The sequence below is a fragment of the Larus michahellis genome, chromosome 2 (genome assembly GCF_964199755.1).
Source record: "Larus michahellis chromosome 2, bLarMic1.1, whole genome shotgun sequence".
Taxonomy (NCBI): domain Eukaryota; kingdom Metazoa; phylum Chordata; class Aves; order Charadriiformes; family Laridae; genus Larus; species Larus michahellis.
This window is the reverse complement of record NC_133897.1, coordinates 146,069,972-146,089,931: the sequence shown is the minus strand read 5'-3', so window position 1 is coordinate 146,089,931 and position 19,960 is coordinate 146,069,972. Positions and strand designations below refer to the sequence as shown.

The window sequence follows — 19,960 nt, the reverse complement described above, 5'->3', positions numbered from 1 at the left end:
CAAGAGCCTGTGTCACCAGAAGAGATTGTGTACCGAGGCTGGGTGGCTCAAGGCTTACGGCTCCTGGTGTTGCTATGCCACTGGAGTACGAGTCCCATATGGCTATCCAGAACTTCAGAAAAAACCACATATTTGGTCCAGTACCTCCAAGGCAGGTCACATTTACTGCGTGTACTAGGCACGTGTATGTGGGAACTTTGGACTCTGCACATACTGTATAGGGTTGTGTTGTGCATGTACAGGAGCCACTTGCCCAAGACTCCTATACGTTCCCAGCTGCAGCAGCTGTTGGGACTAGAATTAGGCTCCCTGTCCCTCACCTTCCCTTCTCCTAGACAGGCAGCCCCTCTGTCTCATCACCCTCTTGCAGTAACCTTTGGGCAGGCAGCCCTTCCCCCAGAGCAGCAGCCTACTCCTCACCCCTTGGATAACCAGATACAAAGACAAGAGACATCGCACTATAGCCTAATAAAAAAAATCTGTGCTGGTGCTAAAGTTAGGGTCAGGATGGGTTGAGTGCATCAAATAACTTAGGGAGAACAAATGATCTTCCTCTTCCCTCCAGGACAGTAGCTCTGGACTGAGCAGGATAGTCTGGATTCAGTCTGATGTGTGCCTCCAGCAACCACACAGCATTCAGGGATAAAAAAAAGCTGAGTTTTGCCCGCTTGCATCGAAATTTAAGTAATGCCTCATGTAGCTTTGTGGTGAGAGAAGGCAACTTCAGTCAACAGCACTCTGTGAGACTGAGGTTAGTGGAAAGACAATAAATGTAAATAGAGAATTCATCACTAAAAAAAGCTTTGACGAAAAAATCCAAGCGCTGTCATGACACAGATGAAATTCTTGCTGTGCTGGAATCGATGGCAAAACTCTTTAGTGACTTCAGCAAAGTTAGGGTTTTATTGAAGGTGATGAAGCCTCCCCTACTTTTTGGCACACATCATACAGGGTTTTACATATGTTCTGTTCTTACATTTGAAACAGAGAAACTTTTGGTATAGCAATCTAGGAGCTACCTGACACACTTTTATAAAAACAACAACTGGGACATGCGTGTTTGTTTTTGAAATGATCACTCATATGATTCCACTTGAGGATTTAATACAATAAACATTGTTTCCCGAAAGTGTAAAAATATAACATTCTTCTACCATTAAAAGAAGATAATTCATCCAAAACCTCAGTATTCAAATGGCTTAGAAATCTTTCAATATGAAGATGAAGGATTTATGCTCTTACTGCCAAACATTTAGTGCATCCAACCTCAGCAAAGGAAGCAATCCTTTTAAAGTTAGCATTTGCAGGAGAAGGAAGATCTAAGGAAGTAAATACAGCTCGCAGCCAAGTAAGACCACTGCACTGGAAGTGGCAAGATAAGAAACATGCTGAAAGGAGTATGCAGCAGCATCACTGAACTGTTAAAACAGAATTCACAGAAGAATAAAAGGAACTGTTCTCACTGGGACTTTGTAGGTAGAGGCAGCAACACTAACTTGCCGAACAATAAACACCTCACCCACATGTAGTCACGAGAACCTCTTCAGAAAAGGGGTGGTGCTTACCAAGAACCCGGACTGCCTCTACTTTTTCCCTCAGAAAACTGCTGTCACAGATACGTCATGTTGAATAAGAGGACAGAAGGGAGGAGGCGCATCCCTTTCATCCAAAGGGCAACACAGTCACCTATGAGGTGCGGGAGAACAGCAGGTCCCCTGGTTTGGCACTCTGGCCTCCCGACCCAAAGGTGAGTATGCCCATTGCTAAAAGCGTCACAGAATGATAGAATCGCCTAGGTTGGAAGGGACATTTCAGATCATCTAGTCCAACCATGAACCTAACTCTGACAAAAACCATCACTAAACCGTATCTCTAAGCACTATGTCTACCTGTGTAACTTTATCTTCAAATGAAAATCATACTTAAGTCTTTACCTCCAAATCAGAAGGCACTCTCTGTTGTTTTAGCTGCACCTTCAGCAGGTCTTTTTGCTGATCATCTTCCAGACAGTCGATTTCAGTCACGGGGAATGCCTGCTGCTGCGTGTCTTCACTGATACTGACCACGAAAAGCACCTCCGAGGTGAGCAGTAAGCAGCCTTCATGCTGCTGCCCTGAGCCACTCACAATCATGACGTCTAAGGCCATATGGACCTCCGGCCTTCCTAGGGATTGCAGCATTTTCCTGCATTGTCAAGGGCGGGGGAATGGGAGGGCGAAGAAGGAAAAAAAAAAGAAGAAAAAAAAAAAAGAAGTAGTCAGTGTTATGCACTGGATGCTCCAGGACTTCTTTTGATCACTAATGTTTTTGCTTCAGTCTGTAGCTATAACCTACAAATATAAAATAAGCCAGGGAGTATACTCCAAATCTCCATTACTGAAAGATAGAAGACTTAAGATTTAGAGAATAAATGTGAAACTGTTACTTATCAAAACTCCTTAATCATTCACTGCAAAATTGGCCTAATAACCATGCTAGATCAGCCTATTTCCCATCGTAATAGAAAAATTACTCTGAGAAGTGGCTTAGAAATTCAGTGCGGAAAATAAAGCTATCTTCACTAACAGCTGTTTCTGGAGATGTGCAGTATTTTTCTTGGGCTCGGTGCAATGATAAATAAGTAAGAACTCACTGAATGCCATTAAATAAAGATCAGCTCTGCAGTTCCAAAGCTGGAAGCAGATCAGCAGCCCATCATTTGCAGATTGGGTTTCTATGCACTACCTTTGTGTTTAATGTTCCCAAACAAACTGCCATAACTCAGCCCTTCCTAGGGAAGCAGCCTCTTAACTTGACCACAGGCCAGAACCTATTAATAAACAATGTGGATGTAAAAATGAGCAAGTGTCTAAATAATTTTACCAGACATATTTGACGTGGCTATTTGGAGCCTGCTCAACATGTTGATCATTTGGATGAGAGCGCTGCTTGGGAAGCTGAGAAAGTCCAGCTCCATGCAAAATACCTGCGGTAAGAGAATTTAAGTTTTTTAGTAGTTGTTTTCTAGAAAACAGTTACAAGTTGTAGTGATGTCATCTGTTTAGAGCAGTTCATAAAATAGTGCAGATCCGAAATGATGTCACAACTTTGGAAGCTATAGTCAAGATAATTCATTAAATATTACAATGCAAGAGTTATGCACTTAACCCCAGTGATCTTGCATTAGCAAGGAACAAAAAAACCCCACTGTGTGTTCTAAAACTCAGCCATACACTTGCAATCAAGAGAAACATAATGCTCCTGAGAGCCATCATTTCAGAGTAGGATCGGACACATCACTTCAGATTTATGTAAAAAAACCAAGACCGTTGTTAACTTTCTTGCTTAATATTAAACTACTTCCACATACGTGTCACGATCGGTACAAATTAGAAGGCAAATTTGCCTAGATACTGTATTTAAATGTTCAGTTACTTAATCCAGCTGTTAAACACAGATCCATATATATTTATGAGATCTCCCGGGGCATCTGGTTTATTGTGAATTCTTCTTAGTGCCAGCGCAGAATGGAGACTACAAGAAGCAGTTAAACAGGTTTCTAAATAGACTATCCAAAGCTGAAGATGATACAGTATGGAAGCTTTCACATGGCTTGTAAACTTCTAAAGATGAGGTACGGTCACCAGGAAGAATGAGTGGGTTGCAAAAAAATTCACAAATTTAGTAGTTTTAAAAATTTTTACAAGACAGACAGGAAGTAGGTTAAGCAGCAAGCACTAGTGTTATACAGTTTAGTGCAAAGTTACTCTTTAAATAAACAAAGAAATTTTCTTTTGTCTAATTAAGCATTCCATTGAAGCAAGAGGCATTTTTGCATAAGGGTGTCAATAACTTAGATTCCTTTTTACACAATGGATAATAATTTAAACAAAACATCAGCGCTGAAAAAAAACCCTTTAATTTTTAGCACACATGTTGATGGTAATACTTAAAAGCAGCATCCCAGTTGTAACAGTTGGCTTACCGAGGTTCTCAGCATTATGTGAGTGAAAATGTTATTTACAGATGGAGAAAGAGAGAACATGTGTTTATTTCTGTGTGGTCCCCCACCCCTCGGTCCCCCCCAAGAGGCACGGTCCCACTTCCAATCCAGTTGTGGGTAAGAGTTACTTGAACTCTTGTGTGTTTTCCTCTCACGCACTGTCAGCTATTATTGATACAGTTTTTATGTTTTTTCCTGGCTAACTCTTTTTGTCACATGCTCATGGAAAACATGATGTCTTGTATACCATATCTGCAATGAAAAGTGTTCCTCTACTGTTACAAGTTTCTTGATAAAGGCTGCAGCGGAATTAAATCTAGAAAGAATAATGCCATGGGTAGCAAAACCACCACCCAGCCAGCCGACAACATACAAAAGTTTCTGATTTTACTGATATGGTTTTTACACCTACGGGATGCATAGTTCAGGAGAACAGTTATTATCTGCACTCACACAAACAACATAAATTTAATTTGAAAGAACTGCAATAATTAAATGTTTCATTATTTCTTTAAATAGATTGCTTCAAGGAATGAGTTCTGAATGTAATGGGAAGCATGGAAACAATATCCTAAACTGAAGTCCTAGGAGAATTCCTCGTATTCTAATGAACAGATCACAAACATAAATATTGCCTGCGATTAAAGGCTTAAATCTTCAAGGTTTGTCCGGTGTAATAAGTGAAGCAAAATTACTGACACATTTGTCCTTGTAGCAACATGTTTCCCTGATTTTTCTTCCCTGACTCCCCCCACCCTTTAAATATCCAGACCAACTGCTTTGATTTATTGATACCGGAAACAAAGAAATTAGTGTATGTTTGATTTTTATCTTTTACAGTTTTTGGCTGTCCAGAAGTATTCACATCAATCTGAAAGGATTCGCCACCACTGCCACTAAATGCTCAGTCCAGCTGGAAAACCCACCTCTGGTCATTAAAAGGTTACTCGTGTGTCCAAAACCAGGACTCTCCTCTCACAACTCTCCAGTTCAAAGGGGATGGTCCCACTACATGACTCACTTCTTTATCCCAGGAACTTAACTCTCTCTTTGTGTAGAGATAGCACAACTCCTTCCTTGCTGTAACAAAGCGATCTCAAAATAACGCTCTAATTGGATATAGTGTTGCTCTAATACTTTTATGTCAAAAACTCTTTTGTAAGCACATATGTTTCTGTAACTAATTCTACTGTATTCCAAGAATTACTTCATGCTTTCTGCATTCTGTGTTTCTGTGGCCGTACAACGCTGATCGGTAACACAAGAGAGAAGCACAACATGATGGTTTTTAAGAAAACGAGCACAACGTTTATAGCTATTCAGTGCTGGCATTTCTAAATCTTTTTCTAAGTCACACACCTACTAAGCGGGATAAGTAAGAGATAGCAGGTTGTATCTGCAGAGCATTTTAAAATTTAAATGGGGCTGTTGGAAATGGAGAAACTCACCGTAACCTGTCTGGGAGACGAGCTCAGCTGCCCCTCCGATGGGCTTTGTGAAGACGCCCATGATTCCCTTCCCCACACCCGAGATGACCCCTCTGGCTTTATGCCCAGCTGAAGCTTGGGCCTCGGACACTCGCTGAAAATTCTGCATTGGCTGATCCACAATCCCAGCGATTGCACCTGAAAAAACAAGAGTCCCCAGTAATTAGCAAAGATTAGTATCTCAGAATAAGAGGAAATCTTACTACTGGACCTGAATGTTGCTTGGATCGCAGACTGTACCCCACCCTTCTTACACAGCTATTTATCATGCGACCAATTAGCTAGAGAATACCTTAGCTTCAGTTTAAGTTAAATCTCAACTTCCTCTTTTTAAATGTATTTTACTTTTTTAAACATTCAGATCACTTAACTTGACAGCACGCTTTCATCTTTCAACTATTTTCACTAAATACTTTTGCTGAGTTTAATTTAGCTCATTCTGTGTAGCAATTATGAAAATGTTGGTCTCGGAATAAAATCCCCCCTTGTTAGAAGACCTGAGCTGTTATGGAAATGAGATTTTCACGTAAGCCTGAGATTGACTTCATGAAAATAAAAACTGCCTGTATTCAATAGATCATTTTTATATCCTCTTCCACTGCCAGAAATGTTCATAAGCTAATGCAACTTTTGATATATCACTAAGATTAGCAGAATTAGACTTTGAGACTTTTTGTTACTTTTTTGTGAAAACAATCATATTTTACTTTAATGCGAATGGGTCAAACTTTTACAAGTGACACAGTGACCTTCCCAGCTTTTAGTATCAACAGAGAGCTCTGACTTAAATCTTCCTAAATGTAAACAGGTATGTGAGGTGGTACATTTCCTTGATCTCGAGTTTACTCTAGCCACTTAACCACAGACGTGTCTCTAGTTATTGTAATTTTGATAGATAAGCTATTTGGAAATCGCTAAGAGTACAAGGACTGGACAAAGTGACATCAGTTAGAAAACGGTCTGCCTGATCCGAGGTTCTTTGCTCAGTGAAACGCAAGTTTGCAGGCTCCTCGGCTAGCTCTCAGTTTGCACCTTCAGCTGCAAATATCAAGATAAAACAATTATTTAGGAGTAGGATCCAGTGTCACCTTGGTAACCAGGCATTTTTATTGCAACCCAGACATCTTTGAAGATTCTGCTTTGTATGTGGAAGCAAATCCAGGCAGAATTCCGCAGATTCGGACAATCACAGCCGAGGTATTTGGCCCTATGTGTTTACCAGCGTGACATGCACTAGTCAGCTAGCTGCTAACCGTTTTTCAGATGGTTTTAGTTACCGTTACTGGATAAACAGAGAAGTTGCTGACTTTGAACAACAAGAACTAATATTGCACACTGGTATTCTGTCCAAAGAAAAGACGAGGATGAGAAGCAGCACAGATTTTCCCAGATCTTTGTCCCTGGGATACTATCTATCAGCAATTCAAGAAACTCGCCTCCCCCATAAATGCCTTCCTCTCCTCTTAGAGCGATTGCTTCCAACTTCTAAATGTGTACCCTTTACTGGTAAACATATAGGATTTCCCCAGAAAATACTGGTCTATTTTTAACATGCTCCCCAGTTTTTATTGGTCTCAGTCACTGAAGCTGAGCGTGCAGCGGAACGTTCACCCTTTGTACCACAAAGGCCACGAAGCGTCCTTAATGCCATGCCATGGAAATGATACAATTTTCAATTCAATTCTGTTTCATTAGTACTTACCAGCTGCTCCTGCTGCTTGACTAAAATAATACCCCAACACCGCATTACACAATTGGGATTGTTCGTCCAGTCTTTTCTTTTGTACAATTGTGATGCATTTGAAGGCACGAAACAATACTTGGTGTTCTGCTAAGTTACAGTATTATGTTACCCTGTGACCTCCTTCACCCTATCTATCGAGGTCATCCACAGCAACTGCACTTTCAGAACAGAAGTTATTGCCTTATTAAATGTAATCCACCTAAGTCCTAGCACTAGTAAATTATTTACTGCAATACACTTGAGCAATGTTATAAGGTAATAATAAATAAAAGCCTACTCCAAAGGACCTGTGGTATGCTCCAGGCACTTCTCAGCTGGAATTAGGCCCAGAGGACAAGGAAACAGAATGGAAACTGCTGTGACTGTGTTATATAAGATTATTTATATAGTACCACAAATAATATATAGCTTAATTAGCCAGTTGTTTAGTACTTCCACACTTTCTGTTGTTCTGCCATTTTATGTATGCTCTGAACTTGTCTGTGAAGCCATTGTTCTTTTGTACCTCAAATCCTTTTGCAAATCCTGTCTTTCTACCTGCAAAAAATATAAACAATGAATTTCTCTTCCCTCTCTGCTCACCCTTTGTAATCTCATATCTTGATTTGCAACTCACTGACATTACTCGTTGTTGTGGTCATGCCCACAAATCACATAATAAAACTCGAACCTAACTCCTTTCATTAAGGAGTGGCTGGTCCTACACCTTTGCATGGGGAAGCCAGATCTGTGCAGCTCCTTTCCCATGTGCATCATTTGCGGGCAAAGGAAAAAAAAAATAGGCCAAAGGCTGAGCAACCTCAAAACCCAACAGCGGTGAGAGAACGGTGACACCCACGTGAGGTTCACTGCATCCCCTAGCACCAGAAACTGCGAAGCAGATGTCCCCTGGTGTCCATGTGGTGCTAGGAGCACCATGCTGGCTGGATTTACCCCATGTCGTGGAGTTAGAAGAGGCCTAGCTAAGAGATAAAATTACTGAACAGAAAGTTGGTTCTGTTTTAGCTCAAAGCAGGACACCCCAGAAGGTCTCTCTCCCCATATTTCAGTAGGGTATCAGGAAGGTAGAGCATGAAACCACATGTTGTGGTTCCTCCCTTCCCACTCCCATGCACAGTCTAGAGACAGCTATGGTGTCCTCCTGCTGTCCCTGTCCCTTCACTGTAATGTCCCTTGCCCATCCTTCTTTTTTTTTTTTTTTAAATGAAACCATTCTCCATTTTTCTTTCCTTCCTTACCCTAGGCATTCAATTTTATATGCATGTCCGCATATGTACACACAGATTATGTATGTATAAAGAAAACCTCAATAAAATTAAACACCAAAGCAACAAAACAAAAACATATTCTTGCATTACTGGACCAAAGAGGTTCCAGCAACACCATAACATCTGCTGAACATCAGCTGGGGTGCACTCTGGTTAATACATGTTGCTCAGTAACCATAAAAAAGATACTTTGATAACTACAAAATTCAGACAGTTCAGAGTATATCACTGTATTACTTCAAGGAGAATTTGATTACGGGCAGCAACTGATTCACGCACAGACTGACAATGTTTGGTGAATGCAGCGCCTACAGAACTTAGAAAAGCTTCGGGTTGCTTGTGAAAAACTCTTTCAGACCAAGAAATAATTGGAAAAAATCCCCCACCAGGAGAAACTGGCCATGCTTTGCCATGAGGCTGGAAGCTAGCCACGCTGAAACCATTTTGCTTCCTTTTCTTTCCTCTGTTTTCCTTCAGGATTGCCGCAAGTGTTTCACACCACAACTATGCTGAAGCATAGTCTCATCACAGCAAAGATCACATAAAAATGCAGCTAAAAGAAAAGAGTACCTGTTGGTGTGCTTTAATATATTTGCAGAATTAGTGTGTGGAATAGCACACACCTTCAGGGTTAGCTCTTAGTATCTCGCTTGTAGATAGGCAAACGTAGACTGGTCTCGATTAAGTGATAGTTGCACAGCAAAAACAACAACCACCACCCTTAATAACAAAAATTTGAGCTTCTGAAATCCAGGCTTTACCTTCTCTAGCAGCACAGCTACACTGTCAGTCAGTATTACTATCAATTCATTTTCACCAAAAGCAGGAAGGAGTAACTGAAGCGTTGAGCACTTTTGCCATCGTGAAAAATAGCTTTTCTAATAGTTGTCAGCTTTCTGGTTATTCAGAAATAGAAGAAAACTTCGTAAAGGGAGCTACTTAAATACATTATTTTTCACTAGCAGTTGAAAATAAATCCTGTAGTTTCAATATCCTCTTTTACACCGTTATAAATTATTATTTTAAGCTTGACTCCGTCATGCAAAATTCAAAAGATAGTTCTTTGGTGGGGAGTGACAATCATCTAAATGTTTTAAATAAAATTTCACTGCATTTTCTTCTAATCGTATAGAAGAAAAACCACACCTATCATAATCTTTTGCTTCTTTTCATGCACAAATGCTACTAAAATGACCCAGAAGTCTCTCCCAAACGAGAAAAGAAGGTGACAGCCGGCCAAAGATAACAATCAAATCAAACAACACCCTGACAGTACTTGAGTCATTTAAAATGAGACAGGACAAAGCACTTAAGAATGTACCACAGGGAACAACTTGCACTGAGGAGGAGACAAGAGTACATGATTTTGGCCCTAATTCAGCAAAGCTCTTAAGCACATGCTTAAGTGCTTTGCTGAATCAGGGCCACCATGAGCCAGATTTTCAGAAAAATCAGAAATGAAACTCTTCTTTCTGCGTAGATACCGCAACGTATCGGTGAACTGAGGGCTCTTACATGCCTGTGCCTAGGCACAACATCTGCATTTGCAATTATTTAAGCTGCTCGCATGCGTCAGATAGCTTCTACAAACGTGACAGTACTTTGACTATCCTAGAAATCTTTTTCACACTTCTCAATTTTACAATTAGAAAGTCATAGAAATTATGGCTCCAAAGGGTGTTGCTCTCTGCATTCCTGGGCTCATCTGAACTCTTCATCCCTGTGAAGGAAAATAACATAGCAGCTCCGCTTTGTTTCGTTATGTATGAGGAACCTGGGGTTATTTTTAGAGTAAGCATGTTCATGTTTACTCTGAACGAGCCGGTGAAAGCAAGCAGCACAGTGGAACCTCTCTTCAAGTACGACTGGTTTTTTTTTTGGGAAGCCACAATATTCTTTGAACTAAATGGTCAGAACAGAAACAGCTTTCTGATGCATTTGTAAAAACTGAAATGCAGGTCTATTCATAATTTAGGTCTCATCACAATTTACGTGAATGCTGCTGTGTATATAGACTTTTAAAAATTTTAAAAAGCTTTTTTAAAAGCTTTTTAAAAATCAGGTTTAAATAAAAAAAAAATACGCCTGATACAAATTCACTGGAACATTTCTGATTCCTCCGTTAGTGAGAGATCCCATACTTGTGAAGTCCATCTATAGAGTAACCGTAGCTATTTATCTGAGTGCTTTGTTGCCTCCACTGCTAAGCACAGAGGTATTTAGCAGGGAGGAAAATCTAAATAATAACAGCAGGACTAAGAACAAGATCCCAGCTTGTGGAGGAGCTCTGTTTAAATGCTAGTATGAAGCTCTCAGTTTTTAACACGAAGTCTGATTTCTTAGGAAATCAGGCATACCGAAATTCTAACTCCTTTGTTTTGTTTTTTTTTTTTTTTGGTTTTGTTTTTAATTCAGGCGTACTCCCATGAACAGCTGAAGCCTTGTGCGCAGGGAGGTACAGGCATGGCGTACTTGTGCATGCATGTTACAAGTTCCCGGCTTTCCCAAACAGCAGAAACCTTGCCTTGTTACAGCCAAAGCTGCAAAGTTTTGCTCTTAGTTCAGGCTGTACAGCTGATGCTTTTAACTCTGAGGGCTCCGGTGTGCCGGTGAAGGGGATAGCCACCACCTTATCTTGCTGTCTCATTAATAACTGAGCCAAGCTCACCAAATCATTCCACCAGCACACACACACCAGGCTGACACCGTGCTTCTAAAAGTATAATCTTTCCTCCAGCTACTCAACCTGCCTGCCCTTAGCCCAATAAAACAAGAAGGAAAAATAAAACCTTCCCCGAACTGCCTTTGATTTGCAACACCAGTAACAGCTTACTATTGGGATAGTAGCTACTAATATATGAAATTTCTCCTTTATGCACATTTCTCCCAGGACACTCGCTTGCCGGTTTACAGGCATTATCAAATGACAGTGCTTCACATCATCTAATGTTATTGCTTAAAATAATTTCCAGTAACTTAACCCAAACTTGTAACATTTTTACCACTTCCTCTTTGGGGCTTTCAGGGTTGCGGTTGCAAATTTAGGAGTTGTGTACACTACTGAAGATTAGGAAAGAGGACAAATCCTTTCAAGCTTCAGCTCTTCTAACCTTTTGCACTGGACTGCTTTTGGTCACTTTGATCTCTAAGGGATTCATACTCTTTAATACGTACTGAGGAACTCTGCCAAACAATACAGCTCTGCATTCCTCTGCTGTGTGACAAGTAGAAGTAACCTAGAAAATCCAGCCCCTCACTGCAAAACTTCTCGCGGAGATTTTTTCCAGTATGGGTTAGTTTTCAAATTTTTAGGTACTGTTTTGAAATGGCCAGAGTAATCTTCACTTCTAACCGAACCACTTGGCTGCTTGATGAATACAATTACACTGAATCAGGATGATCTGGGGTTTTTTGTTAAAGCAGAATTCCTCATCAAAGCTTACTTAACATCTGCACTAAGTTCAAGTGGTTTTCAAAAAAAACCAAGAATCCCCGATATCTGCAGTGCAGCAAAACCAAGCAGGTTCGTAAGGCATTCCTATAACTCATTGGAAAGTAAACATCAGCCTGATGACGTCTTCGTGCTGACTTAGTTACAAGTCACCCTGCCCAACGCAGAATTATTCTTTTCTTCTCAGATATACATCACGTACCAACGAAAATACTATTTCACAAAGACAGTGTAAACTTGTTCTATAACTGCAATTATTTTATCAGCAAAAAGCCTATACAAAAGTTACTAAACCTTGATGAAAACAAAAGTTACTGAACCTTGATGAAAACAAAAGTTACTGAACCTTGATGAAAAGAAACTATTTCATATACATACTGTGAGGCTATTTCACAAGAAAACACTAAAACAAACAGATTTTGCAGTTATAACTCACATGGAGAAACGGCTGGTGAGAAGATCAGAAAACAGCATTATTGCTCAACTTGATATTTAATAGTACGTTACCTAGAAGGCTAATGCCTAAACGAGACAGCCCCTGTCTCAGTCCTTCTCCCAGGCTCTCTGGAAGCTGCCTCCTCCATTCTTCTTGTCTGTTGTAATGCTCCTCATCCAGTGACAGCCTATCCATATTCCGAGCAAGACTTGTTGCCAGATTGGTAATTGACGTCAGTGTACCTAAATACATGGAGATATACATTTGGGTCTGGATCAAAATGCTTTAATTTAAAACATGGAGACATTCTATGCCTCACTGAAATACTAAGCTTACGAGCAGAGCAGCAAGTCAATTGAAAAGTCGCCCATGTGTAACACGCTTTACTATACCACACTGCTCCTACGGTCCACGTCACGCCTTTTACATTAGCCTGCACCAGGTTTGCCTGGCCGGTGGGAACAGCAGCTCATCCGAACATCCCTCTCTAGTTCCCGAACTTCTGTAAGGCTAACCTAAAGCGGGGGGGTGGGCTGGGGTGGGGGGTGATGGAAAGATCAACAAATATTTACAGAAGGAGCCCGGGAGGACGTGTCCTGAGGGAGCCTGGAGCAGCAGCGAGCGGCTGGGCCAGCTGCGCCGCCGTCTCTCCGGGCGGCTGGAGCCACGCGATGGCACTGTGTGTACAGACTTCGCAAAACAAAAGCTGCTCCTGTTCTCAGGCCAGCCCAGCCCTGCTGTCAAAACCTATCCACCTACTCACACAGTTATGACAACTGTATCTACTTTTCTTTTTTTTTTCCTTGGAAAAAAAAGAAATAATAAATATGATGAGGCGACACAGTGTAGAATTTCTGATGGTTAGCAGAAGTACAGAACACCTTTAATATTTCTGCAGTTATCACATGAAATACCGGCTGAGCCAATCTCTGCTTCCCACTGGGAGGTTTAAAATTCTGAAGTTTCTGAAACATTCTTACACACTGTAGTTAAGTGGTGATCTGTTTAATACATAAGATGTTATATATGAGCTTTGTTACCCTCCCAGCATTTTGCTGCAGCCTAGCATGCCAAATAAAGCTGCAAGCAATATTGTTTAAAACCTTAACACATCCTTTAACAACGCACAACAACAAAGCAGTAGTTGGAGCAACAAAGTGAAAGCTCTACCTTTGGAAATGTGTTTTACAAATGATGTTGTTCCTCTGGAAACTCCACTGACAAATGCTCCTGGGCCTCTGGTCAGCCCTTCATAAGGGAGCCTAAAGAAATCGGCTATGCCGTTCCCTATGCTTCTCACCAGACTAGCCGGACTTCCGAGAATTTCCAACGATCCGACAACCCAGCCTGTGTGGAGAAACAAGACACATGTTACGGCTGCAAAAACTGCAGAAGCAGCAGTTGTGAAAAGGTTATTTCTTAATTCTTTTTTTCACACTAGAATTCATCGCATTATGAACTTCCTTTGAGCAAAACACGGGAAATAACTCATCCACTATGAATTCAGAAATGGCAATCTTTCATACTTCGTAAATCAAAGAAATCCTTTTGGCAAACTCACAAATAGCTTTAGAATGACTTCCTTCCAGGAGCTTCCCGTATTTCTGCTAAAAGTGTCCTAGAGAGGCGGATGCTAGAGCCTCACAGCTATGGAGGAACGGGACTGCAAGTCCAGATCGCGGGGTCGGTTTTAGAGGCTATAAGGCAGCGTTGTGATTTCACATCCCTATGTGATAGAATTGTGACAGGGAGTTTACACTGATACAATGTACTGCTTTACCGGAGTGTGGAGGTCAATTGCTTGATGGAGTGTTAGGAAAGGGGATGCAGATTTTTGACAAGTGCTTAAGAAGTTATTTTAAATCCACCCCAACCCTTCTAAGCTGATCATTTTCTTTTAGAGTGCAGTGAAAGCCAGACAAATGTCTTTTGCTTAGTACAGTTGTGTAAACAGCAATGACATCTACATGCTGATTAGGTTACTCATAGGGGAGTATTCCTTATGCATATCCCAGGAGAGGTATCTGCGGATCTGGTTTCCTATATAAATGCGGGGTTGCCAGCAGCTTGCTGGACGGCTGAGCGCGCAGCAATCTGCTGCTGGAAGGCTGTTTGCAGGTCTTGTCTTTCTCAGGCTGGTTGGCAGCAGATTTATTAGGGAAATAGTGCTGCATAACTTTTTTTTCGGCAGCCCGGAGAGAGCTATTCAGAAATGGCAATAAACGTTAAACGGGAACTGCCTGGTCTTTGAGCCCTGGGACCACGGATTTCAACTGGCACTGTCTGAGCGACACAAGGCGCCACGGGGCCAGGAGACTGAAAGATGGACAGACTGGCCTCCTGCTCTCCCACCGAGGGCCCTTGATCTGCGCTGCCCTCCTCATTCCCATCTCGTCACCGCGAACTCCTGCTATCCAGATGCTTTTCTTGTTTTCTAGTAACCCCTCCCAGTCACTCCTGTGGAAGGCTGAATCATGAAACTGAACAGAAGAGAAAATGTTACTCATATGAAATGAATTAATCTCATACTATCATTCTAAGCTCCCGGAAAATCTATTATTCTTGTTGAATCTGTCCCACATTTCAGCCCTGGCAGGTTGAGAACTCCAGTATACGTAGTATAAAAAGCGGGAACCGCAGTGGACATAAGGGAGAGGGTGGAATGGACTATGAAAACAAAAAACAAGTACTACTGGCAACACGACAAGCAGAGCTGAACGAGCACTGTGGCCCCGCGGTGCCTGCCCTGGAGAGGAGCATCCCCCTGGCAGTCCTTCCCTGCTGGGGACCAGGGGAAGCCAGCACTCCAGGCTGGGCCTGCGACTCCCTCGCTGTAGTATTTTTAACAAATTATCCTTGCCACTGTGTGAAGTGATGAAAAGCTGGAGTGGCGGGGAAGCGTGTACAGATGGAAGAGATGCTCTTTCTGCTTTTTCTGATCAATAACGTTGCAATAATCCCTTACAACCAGCCTTTTTTTTTTTTTTTTTCTTCTTAAATGTTCTTGGCATTCCTTGTCCCGAGACAGTTATGTGACGGCAAGGGGCTGCATGACACTGCGGGTTAGTGCCTTGCTGCCCTGCAGCACCCCAGGCAGGCACCGCCAGGCTGGGACACTGGAGACTCCAACTCCACTCACCTGTTTGGCCAGACAGTAGGTTCAGGAATGAAAACTGGAGTAAAACCAGGAATGAAACTGGTTAAACACAAAGCTGAGGGGTTGCCTGGTATCCCAGGGATGGGCTGTTGCAGTCTGGCTCTGGTCTGTGGGCTGTCACTTTTTGGAAGGAGCATGCTCACCCTTGGAGAGCACCCAGGAGGAACGTGCAACCTCCAGGAAGGTTGACTCTCCCTGGCCAACGCTCAGAGCAAAAGTCATGGCTCCTCACTGCCGGTATGGATCACCCAACCCAAGGAGGAAGGTGTGGGAGTAAGTCAGTCAGGAATAGGAAAATGATGAATCAGGAATAATCCCTCAAATTCACAAACTCTGTGCTGCATTTTACTTTGCAGGAATATAGTATTATGTCAGGTTACCATTTCCCAAAGTATGCTTAGTAATTATATCCACCAATATGAAATAATTATGACTGTATCAGCAGAGAGCCACCGCATTCTCTTTACATGAAACTATAGTGTTAGATCTGGCTGATACTAGTAATATTTTTAAATAGGATTTTATTAACTTTTAAATAGAAGCCTACTTAACTAGAAAAGGATGGGAGTTTTCCATTGCAAATTTTGCTAATTTGAGACAAGCAATGCTAATCAGCATATTTGAGCAGAGGTCTCCAGCCCCATTCACTACTTACAAGACATGGATTCTGGATGCTCCTTTGCAACACATGGTGCAGCCTGATACACCGCCTTTAGCAGGCTTTGGGGCAAATCCTGCTCCCTCCCACAGGGCAGCCATGGTCTTGCACACAGCTAAGGGCAAAATAAGACTATATCCCACTTGAAATATAAAGCAAAGCTGTGTGGGAATGTTCTTTGTGCAGACTCTACAACGATTTACGCATATGGCAATGGTGAGCAGAAGGGGGGGTCAAATAACCCCTCATTTTGCACATTAATGTCGTTAAAATGCAAGAGAGTGAGGTCCTCTTCCATAAGAGACCAGTCCAAGAAGTGTAACTCACATGATGGTGAGGAAAGGACTCAGAGTTTGCAGTCCATATAAAGCTTTTTGCTTGATTTTTTCCTCCTCTTTAACTTTGTTGACACACTCAGCCTTTTGACAAGTGTCACAAACTCTTTAAAATGAAGCATCTTATTAATCAACATTAACATTGGTCAACATTAATCAACCCAATTCCCCATTTTAATCGTGGTAACCCCCTTCAAAAAATACATTTCAGTTTCAGCGCTTTGAGTAGGATTTAAGTAGTAACTAAATACACGCCTACGTGTTTTCCTGACGAGCAGTTCCACTGAAGCAAACCTAATTTCTTAATATTTAAACCTGCTTGATTGCAGCTACATCATAAGCCCAAGAAGAGCAAGGAGCGGCCTGTGCACTGCTGTGCGCCGCAAGGGTAGCACAGGAGGAAAGCCCGAGAGCAGGCTCAGGAATCCCTCACTAGCAGCTGTGCCTCACCTGGGATGCTGCAGATGAAAAGCCAGTATAACCCCAATTTCCTGCTGCAGTCTATCACCACTTGTATCACCACTCCTAGCCACTTGTGGGGAGAAACGTTCACACCGTGGACCACATTTGGCCACAGTTTCACTCTTAATTAGGAAGAAACTACATCTGCCCTTTTGTACTATGGGATTTGACTGTAAAACAAATCCAAACAAGTGGTAAACAGAAAAACCTGAAAATTTTACAAGCAAAATAATGCAAGAAAATAATGAATCGGTGCACAATGTTCCGGTGCGCAATGGCGTACGCAGTTGCCATAATCAGCTATGCACGGCAGGTACGCACACAGCCAAAGACCAGATCAGCATCTCTCTATTTAAAAATACCTGAAATGCATATGTACAATTTTGGAAACTGTGCATAGAAATCAGGTCACAGCCATGCTTGCAGCACAAATGGAAGCATCAGGATTTCGGAAAATCTGACCGTTAGTATTGCAGGAAAATAAATTCCATGGTTCAGTGTGGAGTATATTACTTGTGTGTGATCATGGAGGAGCTTCCTGCTATCTCACGTACAAATTCCATTCCACACTAAGACAGCAGAGAGCAAATTTCGTTATTTCTAAATTAATATTTATGGGAAAGAGAATGTACCTTCTAACCTAATAGCTTAATAATTGCTCACTATTGATCCTATATGGAAAAAAGTTAGTAACAGCAAACTTCATAGTTCTTGGATCAAAGGACAACAAACATCTGTGTGCCAGTTTAGCATGAAGGCTGCATGAAGAAAGACAGATTCCTAATCATAAACTGCAGCCAAAAGGAGTTTTAACAACAAAACAACATTCGCGGCTGTAATTTACTCCTGAATGCAGAGCAACATGCTGAATAATTTGATTAAATGTAGTTTTGGGGAGTTTATGTGAGGAATGTGGGTTGATTCTGACTAGTGCTATAATATAAAATGACAAAACCTAAGCCAGCTAGAATACATTTTTATGCTGCGTTCAGAGTTTTGTAAAGCCTTCAGGCGGCTGGCTAATGTTTAGCACAACTTTACAAATCTTCACTGGTGTCTGCTCAGCCATTTTATTTCCCTTTTGTCATATGGCAGGACATGAAAGGTGTCTGAAAATATCATTATCAAACAGTGTTTGAGGAAAACAATAATTGTATGGCTAACATCTAGGTTATTCAGCTTGAGAGACAATCACAGAATCCTGATACCTAATAAAAATGCTACATGTAATGGAAAAGTACTGACCTGCTCTGAAAAGTGCTCCAGCAGCATAATGCATGGCCAAGGCATGGACAAGTTGCCTGCCAGTGGTGAAGATGGGTCCTCGTTCAAACACAGAGAAGGAGAGAGGGGTGTGATCTGAGGCTATATACAGTTTCAACGAAGCATGAATACTGACAAGAAGATTAACAGGTTGTATTGTTAATTTTCTTAACTTCACGGGCTTGACTAAAGCTCTTGCATGCTCTCTCACTTGTTCAGGCAGTATCAGGGTAGTATCTGAAGTATTCATGGATCGACAGGCAGTTTTGTTTTCTGGAAGATATGTATCAAACAGAGTCTTAATGTAGTAAACAAAGGTGTCTTCCACATACAGCCTAGCTGGTTTGAGCTCAAAGCTGAGGTCATTCACGTGAAACACGAAATTCTCTTCCTCGGAAAAAGCAATGCAGAGTTTTATAAAGCAGTTTTCCTTATAGCTTTCCAAATCTTTATTACAAACAATGAGGTTGTTCACTCTGGACCACTGCACGGTCTCATTTTTCTCTCCTTGGCACAGCAGGACTGCAAAGTGGAAATTGGATTTGCTGTACAACTGATTGTCCAGTTGCAAGTCTTCACAATACACTTGGAGACTATGAAATTGTGGGAGGCCTTCCATGGCATCCCGCTGGAACTCCTGTGACAAGGATCTCAGGTAGCTGTTGGCTGGAGCCATGTGGAGGAAAACATTGTCTGCTGTGAGACGCAGAAGTTCAGATGATACTTTGTGGTTTGTAATATCATCAAATGCAGCAAGACTTAACTGACTGATGAACATTTTCAGTGACAGGGTCTGCTCTTGACTTCTAGACAGGAGGGAAAAGAAGTTTTGTTACTTCATGTATTTTGAGTTCACCTGGCATCTTGCTTTCTCAAAAAACTATCAGGAGGGACGTTCCCTATAATACATGGGAAACTCATTGTGCAAGTCCTGTTAATGATAATGGGATCTGTCAGCCTTAATCACCACAGTGGGTACCAGCCGGGGGCCTTCTAAGAAATGGGATATTATACGTTTATGCCAGGTTTCCTCTTTCTTTCTTATCAATTAACAGGATAGTTTGGACAGGAACATCTCTACGTACACAGCAATTCCCTATTGGATTTGCAACAGAGCCAGGTATTAAAGCAGACAACAGCAGACACAACTTGCTGGTAATTCGCATACAGCCTCAGCTGCTACAATATTTTCTGGGAGCCACTACTGAAGATTACTATTATGGATAATTCATTGCACATCACACGCAGCGAGTGCCCCCCAACAAAGCTGCGACAGCATTTTCATACCCATGGCATTGAGGGCCTCCTCCCCTCCAGTGTTAACTGCCCATTGCCAAGTTTAACTAGCAAGTAGGCTATTATGTACTGCCAATGACCAGTTCCTCAGGGATTAATACTTAATTACAGTGCAAATAAAAACAGTACAACGAATTGCACTCTAATTGTAACAGCATTGCTGGAGGCCAGGCATCCTGCATCTTGGAAACAGGTATTGGAAACAGCATTATAACTGCACTTGAATGGAACTGAGGACCAGGTTGTGGTGTGTTATGGAAGTGGGGAAGTCTTTTAAAGAAGAGTACTATAATAAAGTACAGCTAATCACTGACTGTAAGATTATTTCTACAGCTCTTGCACATCAAGCTTCCTACCAATTTTAGTGGGAGGTTGTACAAATACAGATGGCGGGACCTAACAAAATACATTTTAAACTGAA

At 41.6% G+C, this 19,960-nt stretch overlaps 1 protein-coding gene across 5 annotated transcripts in view; it reads right to left on the bottom strand.

Moving 5' to 3' along the window:
- Window positions 1-19,960, bottom strand: part of VPS13B (vacuolar protein sorting 13 homolog B) — a 479,916-nt gene that overhangs the window by 6,350 nt on the left and 453,606 nt on the right. For all 5 annotated transcript variants that reach the window (XM_074577514.1, XM_074577516.1, XM_074577511.1 and 2 more), the window contains 6 exons: window positions 18,226-19,049; window positions 13,539-13,715; window positions 12,440-12,610; window positions 5,431-5,607; window positions 2,863-2,965; window positions 1,935-2,184 (listed from right to left, as the gene is read on the bottom strand). In XM_074577514.1, coding sequence (XP_074433615.1) covers window positions 1,935-2,184; window positions 2,863-2,965; window positions 5,431-5,607; window positions 12,440-12,610; window positions 13,539-13,715; window positions 18,226-19,049 — 1,702 coding nt within the window. The remainder of the gene's footprint in view (window positions 1-1,934; window positions 2,185-2,862; window positions 2,966-5,430; window positions 5,608-12,439; window positions 12,611-13,538; window positions 13,716-18,225; window positions 19,050-19,960) is intronic.